The sequence below is a fragment of the Acomys minous genome (assembly GCF_964271855.1).
Source record: "Acomys minous genome assembly, chromosome: 1".
Classification (NCBI taxonomy): Eukaryota; Metazoa; Chordata; class Mammalia; order Rodentia; family Muridae; genus Acomys; species Acomys minous.
Window position 1 is genome coordinate 22,854,565 of NC_140483.1, and position 10,817 is coordinate 22,865,381.

The 10,817-nt window shown below is 46.4% G+C and overlaps 1 protein-coding gene across 3 annotated transcripts; it reads left to right on the top strand.

Moving 5' to 3' along the window:
* The first annotated feature begins 213 nt into the window (after positions 1 to 213).
* On the top strand, positions 214 to 9,470 carry FCRLA (Fc receptor like A). 3 transcript variants are annotated; one of them, XM_084776327.1, is made up of 6 exons: positions 214 to 343; positions 4,567 to 4,584; positions 4,844 to 4,969; positions 5,475 to 5,741; positions 6,325 to 6,609; positions 9,073 to 9,470. In XM_084776327.1, the coding sequence occupies exons 1-6, from the start codon at positions 265 to 267 to the stop codon at positions 9,315 to 9,317; spliced, it is 1,020 nt and encodes a 339-aa protein (XP_084632453.1). In that variant the 5' UTR covers positions 214 to 264; the 3' UTR covers positions 9,318 to 9,470. The 3 variants fall into 3 exon arrangements, with proteins under 3 accessions (XP_084632453.1, XP_084632452.1, XP_084632454.1); XM_084776328.1 differs by having other exon boundaries at positions 226 to 343; positions 4,844 to 4,999; XM_084776326.1 differs by lacking the exon at positions 4,567 to 4,584 and having other exon boundaries at positions 223 to 343; positions 4,844 to 4,999.
* Positions 9,471 to 10,817: the final 1,347 nt, after the last annotated feature.

Below are 10,817 nucleotides of genomic sequence, written 5' to 3' on the forward strand. Positions count from 1 at the left end.
AATAACATGTTTGCAAAAGCTCCTGAGCTCAACAAGGAAAAAAAAAATCAATTGAGAGCCTTAGAGTTTCATCTACAAACCAAAGGGTGAAGATGGCACCAGAACCAACTGGGCTAAACTTGTATGACAAAAGCCAATCACAGGCTTGGCCACAGGTGTGTGGAGAGAAGACTGTTAGATTGATTTCCTCTTTTCTAATTTGAGAGGTTTCATGTTGAAGAAAATCAGTATGCTGGGGTGGCAGGAGGCATAAACACGGTCACCATGAAGCTGAGCTGTGTCCTCATGGTGTGGGCGCTTTGTGTTTGTCCCGCTGTGCTCCTGGCAACCCAGATGTTACTGGGTAAGTAAAATGTTTGAGTGTTGGTGTGGAAATGAGATAATGCCTAAAGTTGAGAGAGAGAGAGAGAGAGAGAGAGAGAGAGAGAGAGAGAGAGAGAGAGAGAGAGAGAGAGAGAGAATCTCAAGTGTAAGAAACTTGGACTGATTTTGACTTTGCAAAGAATCACTCCTGTTCAGGTGCGACAAAGACAGCCAGAAGACAAGTCTGGTGTGCATGACTGAATGGGGCTCTTTCTAACTATAAAAATTCAGATACTTTCCACCCTAAAAGTCCCTTCTGACCATGAAGCCTTTGCCAACTGCAAGTCTTATATCTTACTTTTCTAATACCACTTTCTTGGAAGGGTAACGCAGGCCTGCTAGCTCCACCTCCCGTCTCACTCACCCTCCAGGGTTTGCAGCGTGACTTCCACTAGAGTCTGGTTTCTGTGGGGTACAGTGACCTCTGTGCTAACCAGGTCATTGTACACTTTTTGGTTCTTATCCTGGTGGATTTCTTTGTTGCCTCTGGCCCTATTGGCTGCTTGTTATCTCTTACAGCCTCTATTTTCCTGCCTCTGTCCATTTTTCTCTGTGTACTGTTTGGATGTCTTTTGGTCCTTCAATAGCTTTCTTTCCCCTCCTATAAATCTCTAGTGTTCTCTATAGTTAAATTCTTACCTCTTTGCTCGTCTTTCTTTTCTCAGTCTCCTAACGAGACTGTATGAACGTATCTGTATGATTTTTCTGCAACAGTTATATAGTTCAGAGCCCTAGGACACATTTCCAGCTTTAATTGTGCTATTTACTTTCACATTTGAATATTAAGAAGACATGTTGACCTTGTGTGTCACTGGTACCAACACAACATGACCAATGGTGAAGTCATCTGTTCTCCAGATCCACTCTTCTCTTAATTCACTTCTTACTTTATCTCATCTCATCTCACTGGTACTCACGTGGACCTTGACTAGAGACCCGAACGGCATTCTGAGCTCTTTGTTTATCATTCTCTGAATCATGAGCTTTGGCAAATTTTATCTCCTGAATTGTTTTCACAACCAGTTCCTTCTCGAACCACTACAAATGCTTTCTTTCTTTCTTTTTTTTGGTTTTCGAGATAGGGTTTCTCTATGTAATCTTGGAGGTCCTGGACTCCCTTTGTAGACCAGGCTGGCCTTGAACTCACAGTGGTCCACCTGCCTCTGCCTCCCAAGTGCTGGGATCAAAGGCGTGTGCCACCACGCCCGGCTCGAATGCTTTTTTAAAGACCAGCCTTTATCATGTGTGACCGAGTTGTGCAATCACTTCCTTACTTCCTACCTTGTCTCAGCCCTGTCTTGTAGAATGAATTCTCTCTGTATCCAGAGTGACTTCTGAAACTCAAGCTCTTGTCATGACACATGATCCCAAACCTGGTACCTACTAAATCTCTTCAGCCTCTCCTTCACCTCCCTCAAAGCCTTCCCATTCCTTCTCTAACAAAATCTCAATAAGCCCACATTTCCATCCACAGCTCAGATTCTTATCTGCCTCTGAGATTTTGCTTATATGGTTAGCTCCATCAAAAATGGCCTCTACCATGGTTCTCCAGTCTCCTCCTGGATTACAGACTTCTGGGCATCATTAAAGACTCCATCTTGGTAGCATCTTCCTCAAGAAGCCTTGCTTGGTCCCCAGTGGCTTCCTATGACTCTTCGTTCTTATTGTTTCCATCCGCACACCACAACAATTCTTTCTTATGCTTGGTCTTCAAATAAAACCAAGAGGTATTTGTGGGAAGAGCAGGGTTTTTTATTTTGTAGCAAGAACTGTGATCTTGGGATCATATACTCTGACTTCAAGCCTCTCTCCTAGTTACTAGTTCTGTATCACTTTGAAAAAGTCACTTTCAGTTGAGCATAGAAGCAGGTACCTGTAACCTCAGGACTAGGGAGCTTGAGGCATGAGGACTGCCTTGAGTTCAAAGTCATCCTGAGTTACATTGGAAGTACCAGACCACCCAGGGATGTATTACAAAATCCTGGTTAAAAATCACTTTTACTATATCTGATTTCATTTTTCTCTATTGTAGAAAGGAGAATGATAACGCCTCCCATAGAACCATGTAAGGTTTATTGAGTAGAGAGGCCAGCTAGGCCAACAAGGCTTTACCTTTTGTTAATGAGCTAGCTCACTATGTGTGACTGTTTTGCCTGCATGTATGTGAATGCCATACGCATGCCTGATGCCTGCAGATGTCAGAAGAGGGTGTCAGATCCCCTGCACCCGGAATTATGGATGGTTATGAGCCACCCTGTGCATGTAGGAACCAAACTCTTATCCTATGCAAGACCAACGAGTGTTTTCCACAGCTGACCCAACTCTCCAGCCCCGAGGCTTTTTTTTTTTTTTTAAGAAAGAAAAACAAAAAGAGGCTGAGTGTAGTCATGTGACAGTGAGGGAACTGAAAAGAGGTAGCATAAGAGAAAAGACAGCTGAGAAGAGCAAAAGAAAACACTGGGTAGGTACTGAAACGATGAGAACTAGGAAGTAGACTTGATAGGGAAGTTAATGACTTGGGAGGAGTCTCGCTCGGGCCACTGGAGTGGATGAGAACAAAGGTGCCTGGGACAAGAGAGAGCGGAGTGGACAAATAAGCACATGTGAACATGGGGCTGGAAGAGGAGGAGAGGGACCAGGAGGGCCAAAGAGCAGTCAGATCTGGGAGAAACGACATCTACCTCCCCCGAGTCAGTCATGGACCTAAGGGAGAGATGGTAGAGATGTGGGGGCAGGGGGTGGGGAATGTGCTAAATTTCCACCTGGAGGCAAAGACTTGCTCCTTGGCTACCAGTGCATCATGACAGTAAAGGGTCACTGGGAGGGGAGGATGGAGAGAGAGAGAGAGAGAGAGAGAGAGAGAGAGAGAGAGAGAGAGAGAGAGAGAGAGAGCTTTGCCATTGATATGGGCAGTTCAAGGGCAGATGGCATCAAAGTAAGAGGTAAATGACAAAGGAAGCCTTGGCTAAACAGAGGTGGCACACACCTTCAATCCCAGCACTCAGGAGGCAGAGGCAGGCAGATCTCACAGGTTGAGGCTAGCCTGGTCTACACAGCGAGTTCGAGGACAGCTAGAGCTGCGCACAGAAACCCTGCCTCTAAAAACCAAGAAAAAGAAAAGAAAAGAAAAAAAAAATGAAGACTTGAAAGGGGAAGCAAGGAGGGAGGAAGGACATAGCTACCTCTTTGACAGACAACATATTCTATGTTAAAGAGCCAAGTAAGTTTTGGAAAAATGAGAGTGGGGGTGATATGTTGCCAAGGAAAAGTAAAAGGGTGGAAGTGGACTATGTGCAGCAAAGTTAAATGAACACTGCTTTTGAACTTGGACCTCTATTCTTGACTCTTACGGTGGTGCCGTTGCTAAGAATCAAACCCTGGGCCTCTTGCAGGCTAGGCAAATGTTCTGACACACACCACCCCCAGGCTTGCCTGCCAGCCTGCTTGCTTTCCTTTTTAAATGTACTTGTGTGTCTATGTGGGATGCATGTTTGTATGTGTGTGGGTGCACATGCACCTCTGTACATGTGTTAGTGTTCATCAGAGAACACATTTCTTAGGACTTAACTACTTTTTATTTTATTATTTTATTTTATTGAGACAAGGTCTTTCATTGGCCTGGTCCTTACCGAGTAGCCTAGATTAGCTAGCTGGCTGGCCAGCAACCCCTGAGAACCTTGCCTGTCTTTGCCTCCCAAGCACTGGGGTTACAAGGCGGTGTTTGCTCCTCTTATGAGCAAGCTAAGCAGTTTTCCAACTGCACTCTCTCTCCAGCAACCCCCCAAGTCTTTCTTTAAAATCTTTTTTATCTTTTAAATCTGATTTTGTAGAACTGCTTTTTTTTTTTTTTAAAAATGTATAGGGTGGAAAACTGGGCATTGTGGTTTACACCCGTGGCTGAGGCAGGAGGCTTGTTGCAAGTTCAAGGTCAACCTGGGCTATGCAGTATGTTCCGGGTGGACCTGGACTGCAGAGTGTGACCTTGCTCATAAAACACCACCACCAACAAGAATCCACAGCTGAGGGCGGAGTCACACAGCTGAAAGGCTTGTGAAGACTAAACAGTGCCTGGATGGATGTGCCAGCCGTGTGTGACATCCGGTGGATGCTGCTGGAATGTGACGTCCATCTTTTTGTCCTCTCTCCTACCTGCCTGCTGTGGGGTCATGGCTGTCACTGTCCTTTGGTCTCCTGAACCACCAGCTGCTGCATGTCCTGCTGGTGAGTTTACTGTCCCTCCATCCTTCCCCATCCCTCTTCCCTTTTCACTGAGAGGCCTGAACGCCCGTGAACCAAGGTCACGGGCACCCCGTCGAAGACCCACAGAGGAGTCTCTTAGAGAGGTTTGATAGCTTCCTCTTGTTTTCTGACAAGAAGATTCCCTGGGGCAGAAGAGGAACCTTTGTGGAGGGCCGTCCTCATCCTCTTTCTCTAAGCTGCACTGTCATTTTCTGCTTCTCCCTGGGCCATCCGTCCTCAGCTGCCCGTTCAGAGACTCTGAAGTGTCAAGAACCTGCTGGCATTGAACAGAGCCATGATGATGATGATGATGGTGATGTGACCCACTCCAGTGAAGCTGGCTTCCAGTTCAAGGGCTACACGTTCAGTAAACCCTTCCATCTCATCGTTTCCTACGGTGAGGTCCCAGGAGGGTTGGGCCAGTGTCTCATAGCACTCCTGCTAGCTCCCAGCCCACTCAGGAAAGTGGCATAGGTGGGAGTGCTTAGTTCCCCGTCCTCAGCTTCCAGGAGACAGAATGTCCTCAGTCCTAGGCCCTAGAGTTGTTCTCTTGACACTGGGTCAATCATGATGGCACAGGACAGGGTGAGGACATGTGGAGAGCAATCCATAAGTTCTCAGTTCAATTTCTAAGCAAAAAGTATTCCCCAGATACATGGACATTTTGGGACTAGCGGGCAGGAGTAGAGGGGGAAGGCAGAGGTAAAAAAAGAGCTTTGCTGTTGTTATGTGAGTTCAAAGGGGGCAGAGAGTATTAACATGAGCCAGAAAGAGTTAAAAGTGACCTGGATAGGATAGAGGCTCAGTTCTAAGCATTGCTTGGGACCTCCTGAGAGAGGTGGACAATACTCAGCTCTTACTCTGGGCCACAGACTGGCTGATCCTCCAAGGTCCAGCGACACCAATATTTGAAGGAGACCCATTGGTTTTGCACTGCCGTGCCTGGCAAGACTGGCCACTGACTCAAGTCATCTTCTATCGAGAGGGCTCAGCCCTAGGTCCTCCTGGGCCTAAAAGAGAATTCTCTATCACTGCGGTGCAAAAGTCAGACAGCGGACACTACCACTGCAGTGGCATCTTCAGGAGCCCTGGTCCCGGGAGCCGAGAGACTGCATCCCCTGTGGCTATCACAGTCCAAGGTGAGAGGCTGAGGGAGTGTTGCTGGGGAAGATTTTGGTGAGAAGGAACAGGGAGACCAGAACCATCCAGATCTACACATTCTGATGGTCACAGATCCGGAGCCTGAGTTGTTGTCAGATTTGCTCATCTATGGATTTTTTTCCAGTCCCTGACTAGAAGGGAAGGAAGTAGGAAAAGAAGGGAGAAGGGGAGGAGGGAGGAAAGGAGGAGGGAGAAAGGGAATAAATAAGAAGGGAAGAAGGAAGAGTAAGAGAAGAGAGAGACAGAGACAGAGAGACAGAGAGACAGAGAGACACACACAGAGAGACAGAGAGGCAGAGACAGACAGACAGATAGACACACACACACACACACACACACACACACACACACACACACACACAGAGAGAGAGAGAGAGAGAGAGAGAGAGAGAGAGAGAGAGAGAGAGAGAGAGAGAGAGAGAGAGCTCTTGAAAAGTTCAAACGGGACTTTCCTGAAAAGAACCCATACCCAATGGAACCAGAGGAAAGGATGGGTAGCGGAAGCTATGGGTCTGCGGCACACAGGATGGTTGAACTCTTCTCTGCTTGTCTTCCCCCTAGAGCTGTTCCCAGCCCCTACTCTCAAAGCCTTACCTTCTAGTGAGCCCCAAGAGGGAGGCTCAGTGACCTTGAGCTGTCAGACAAAGCCGTCCCTGCCGAGGTCAGCTTCCCGCCTCCTCTTCTCCTTCTACAAGGATGGAACGCCACTGAGTATCAGAGGCGTCTCTTCAGAACTGCAGATCCCCAGAGCATCGGAAGAGCACTCCGGCTCCTACTGGTGTGAGGCAGCAACTGAGGACAGGCAGGTTTGGAAGCAGAGTGCACAGCTGGAGCTCCGGGTGCAGGGTGAGTTACTGTGTGCGCGTGCCTGTGGGGTGTGTACGGAACAAGACTAGGTTTATCAACTGAACTCCAGAGGAAGGAGATGAAGAGGGGATGTAGGAGAGATGGGCAATAACCCAAAGCCCCTGATGGCGGAAGAGAGCACAGAAAGAGAATGTCTCCCTTGGACCGCAGAACACACCAAACCAAGACCTGAGCTGGCCCTCGATGGATCTCCCTACAGGATTCCCATGTAATCTGAACATTTATGGAAACATCTTATGTAGAATACAGATAGTATCTAGAAAGGGCCAGCCAGGACTGCACAGTAAGATGTCATCTCAAACAAAGAAACAACCTCTAGAAAGAGTAGAACGTGTGTTGAATTCTAGAAGTTACCATTAGGAAAGCTGTATTTGACTTAACACATGCCTAGACGGAGTTGCCTGGGCTGGTGAAAAGGCTTGAAGGCGTGTCATATGGAAATAATGGGGGGACACTTGGGAGACAGAGGCAGGTGGATCGCCAACCTGGTCTACAAAGGGAGTCTAAGATAGCCAGGGCTACACAGAGAAACCCTGTCTCAACAAACAAACAAACAAACAAAACCAACCAAACAAAAAAGGAAATAGCGGGGGAGAATAGTGATATTCAGACTAAAGAAAGAATCCCTCGAGGGACCGACGCAGAGGATGGCTGAAACAAAGATGAAAAGCTAGGCTAATGTCACGCACAAGAAAAGATTGTCCCCAGAGTGTACTTCCAGAAATTAAATTCTGCCTTGAAGGCGAACAAATGGACTGTGTAGTGGTGAGGATTCCTCACTAAGTTTTTTTTTCAAGCAGAGACACTCAAGCCTCAGACTAGAATTTGCATTTGGAAGGATACGAGTTCTCAAGCCCTGGCTGCCAGTGAGAGAAAGATTGATTCTGTAACCAAGCACAGCGGGTTCACATCTTGTCGAGTTCCATACCAAACTAAGTATAGCCAGATGTCTTAGTTAGGGTCTCCATGGCTGTAAGTGACACGATGACCACTTAGGGAAATCTTATAAAGGAAAATATTTAATTGCAGCTGGCTCACAGTTCAGAGGTTTGGTTCATTATCGTCATGGTAGGAAGCATGGCAGCATGCAGGCAGACATGGTGCAGGAGAGTACCTGCGAGTTCTACATCTGGAGCTGCAGGCAAGAGAAAGAGAACTGGCTTGAGCTTCTAAGACCTCAAAGCCCAACCTACAGTGACGCACTTCCTCCAGGAAGGCCACACCTACCCCAACAAGGCCACACATCCTAATAATGTCACTCCCTATGGGCCTCTCGGGGACCATTTTACTCAAACCACCACACCAAGGCATACAAGAGTGGAGAAGGATTTGTTATTAGTGTCAGGCAAGGAAAGTGCAGAAACTATTTCCAAAGCAAAACCCTCCCTTCTCAAACAACAAAAAAAGCATGGGATGTTTATTTTACACACACACACACACACACACACACACACACATATACACATATATATATATGTAAAGGTTGGTCCATTCTTAAACATGCTCAGTTAAGCAGTGCATTCTGAGCATGCTCAGTTTAAACTCACGAGTTAAGCAAAGATGGTAGAGATGGGGGTGTGCTGAGCTAAATGGAATGCATGCTTGAAATATTAAAATGATAGACAAGAATACCTCTGGACATTGGTGGCACCCAGAGGAAGGATAGCAGGCCACCAAGAAGAGACTTGATACCCTAGGATCATATACAGGGGGAGGAGGTCCCCCTCAATCACAGTCATAGGGGAGGGGAGTAGGGTGAAAGGGGGAGGGAGGAAGGAATGGGAGGATACAAGGGATGGGATAACAATTGAGATGTAATATGAATATTATCAATAAAATATATTTTAAAAAGGAATACCTCTGGGCATGCTGCATTTGCATTCTAGGGTTTTAGCTGAAATAAAAGAAAAAAATATAACAAAACACTTTGAAGACACCTTCATATAGGAGTTTGCCCGGAAGGTATCTGCCTCACTTAGTAGCTAACAGTGTGAAGGCAGGGAGGCTTTTTTTTTTTTTAAGACAGGGTTTCTCTGTACACCCTTGACTGTCCTAGACTCACTTTGTAGACCAGGCTGGCCTCGAACTAACAGTGATCCTCCTGCCTCTGCCTTCTTAGTACTGGGATTAAAGGTGTGTGTCATCACGCCCTACTTTGTATCCTTAGCTGACCTGCCGCTCACTATGTAGATCAGGCTGGCCTTGAACTTGCTTTTTTGTTTTTTGGTTTTGTTTTTTGGTTTTTTTGAGACAGGGTTTCTCTGTGTTGCCTTGGCTGTCTTGGGCTCACTTTGTAGACCAGGCCGGCCTCGAACTCACGGCGATCCACCTGCCTGGATTACAGGTCTGCACCACCATGACCAGCCAGATTTCACTTGCATGTGCTTCCTGCCTATAATTCAGGTCCCTTAAATTCTCTTGATTCCTCCATCTTGATCCCAGCTCTTCAGAAACCAGCTGCTACCAAGACTCCTGCTACGGAGCCCTCTGGTCCCTTGCCTGCATCACACGATCCTTCTGGCGAGCACCTGGGGTTTTCCTCCTCAGACCCCCACCTGCAGCACCAGATACGCCTTCTTCTCAGACAAATGCAAGATGTAAGAGTTCTCCTTGGTCATCTGGTCATGGAGCTGAGGGACTTGTCTGTCTACCTGAAGCCTGGTGTCACAAAAGTTGCTGACAAATGACATCAAGCTATTCGTCTGTGATCTCCTCAGCCACCACAAGAACCCCAGCTCTTCAGTACAGCCCATATGCAGGAACAGTTTTGCACGCTGTCTTGATACTTCCCTTGGAATAATGGAAGGGCTTGAGTGCAAATAAACACATGCGTGGTGAGACTCAGAGTTTGCCTATCACTGTATAGTCTCTTTGACCATGACAAGGTCATTCTGAATTCTAGACCAGGAATTTCTTTCTGTTGCCCAGAAGAGAATTGAAAGAGAAGCAATGAGGTGGATTTAATACTGCAGTCTCGACTGGGGGCAATTTCTCTTCCATATAATTCCCACAGGAAACATTTAGTTATGTCCCCTAGACATTTCAGGTTTCACACAGGGTGGGAAGAACATATATGCTCTTAGATCTTAATAAGTTAAGTCATTTACAAGCCAAGGAGGCTGCTGACCATTCTATAATGCATAAAACAGCCCTTTTCTCCAATAAAACATTGTCTGTCCCCAAGTTTTATTAGTGCTAAAGTTATGAAATATGAAGCTAGTAAAAGGTGTTAATTTGAGACTTTTTTCTTTCTTTTTTTTTTTTTTTTTTTGGTTTTCAAGGCAGGGTTTCTCTGTGTAGCCTTAGCTGCTGTCCTGGACTCACTTTGTAGACCTGGCTGGCCTCAAACTCACAGTGATCCACCTGCCTCTGCTAGGATTAAGGCATGCACCACCATACCCCACAATGAGACTTCATATCTTTGTTTCTTTGTTTTGTTTTTCGACACAGGGTTTCTTTGTGTAGCTTTTGCTGTCCTGGACTTGCTTTGTAGACCAGACTGGCTCCGAACTCACATCAATCCACCTGCCTCTGCTTCCCGAGTGCTGGGATTATAGGTGTGCGCCACCACACCTGGCTCAAGACTTCAGGTCTTTTAATTACTCTCCTTCAACAAGAATTAGTTACATGCTAATGTTTAATTCATCCTGTGGGTTAAATTTTCATATGCTGCCTCTTCCAAATGCCTATGCTGAAATCTTTTTTTTAATGTATATGTATGTGTATATGCTACATGTGTGTAAGTCCTGTGGAGACCAGAGGAAGGCATCAGATCCCCTGGAACTGGAGTGTTTTTGTTTGTTTGTTTGAGACAGGGTTTCTCTGTGTAGCCTTGGCTGTCCTGGACTCATTTTGTTGACCAGGCTGGCCTCGAACTCACAGAGATCCACTTGCCTCGGCCTCCCGAGTGCTGAGATCAAATGCCTGCACCACCACGCCCGGTCACAAAGCTGGAGTTCTAAGCAGTTCTGAGCTCCTGTTCTCTTAGGTCCTGAGCTATCTTTCAGCTGAAATATTACTCCTTAAGGTGACGGCATGAGTGAGTGGAGCCTTTGGGAGGTGATCAGGTAGTGAGAACTGAGTTCTCCTCATTAGGATAGGTGCCTTTATAAAAGAAAGCCACAAAGTTACTAAATCAGTTGCTTTTGCATACTCTGATCAAAAAAAATGACAGAAACAATGTAAGG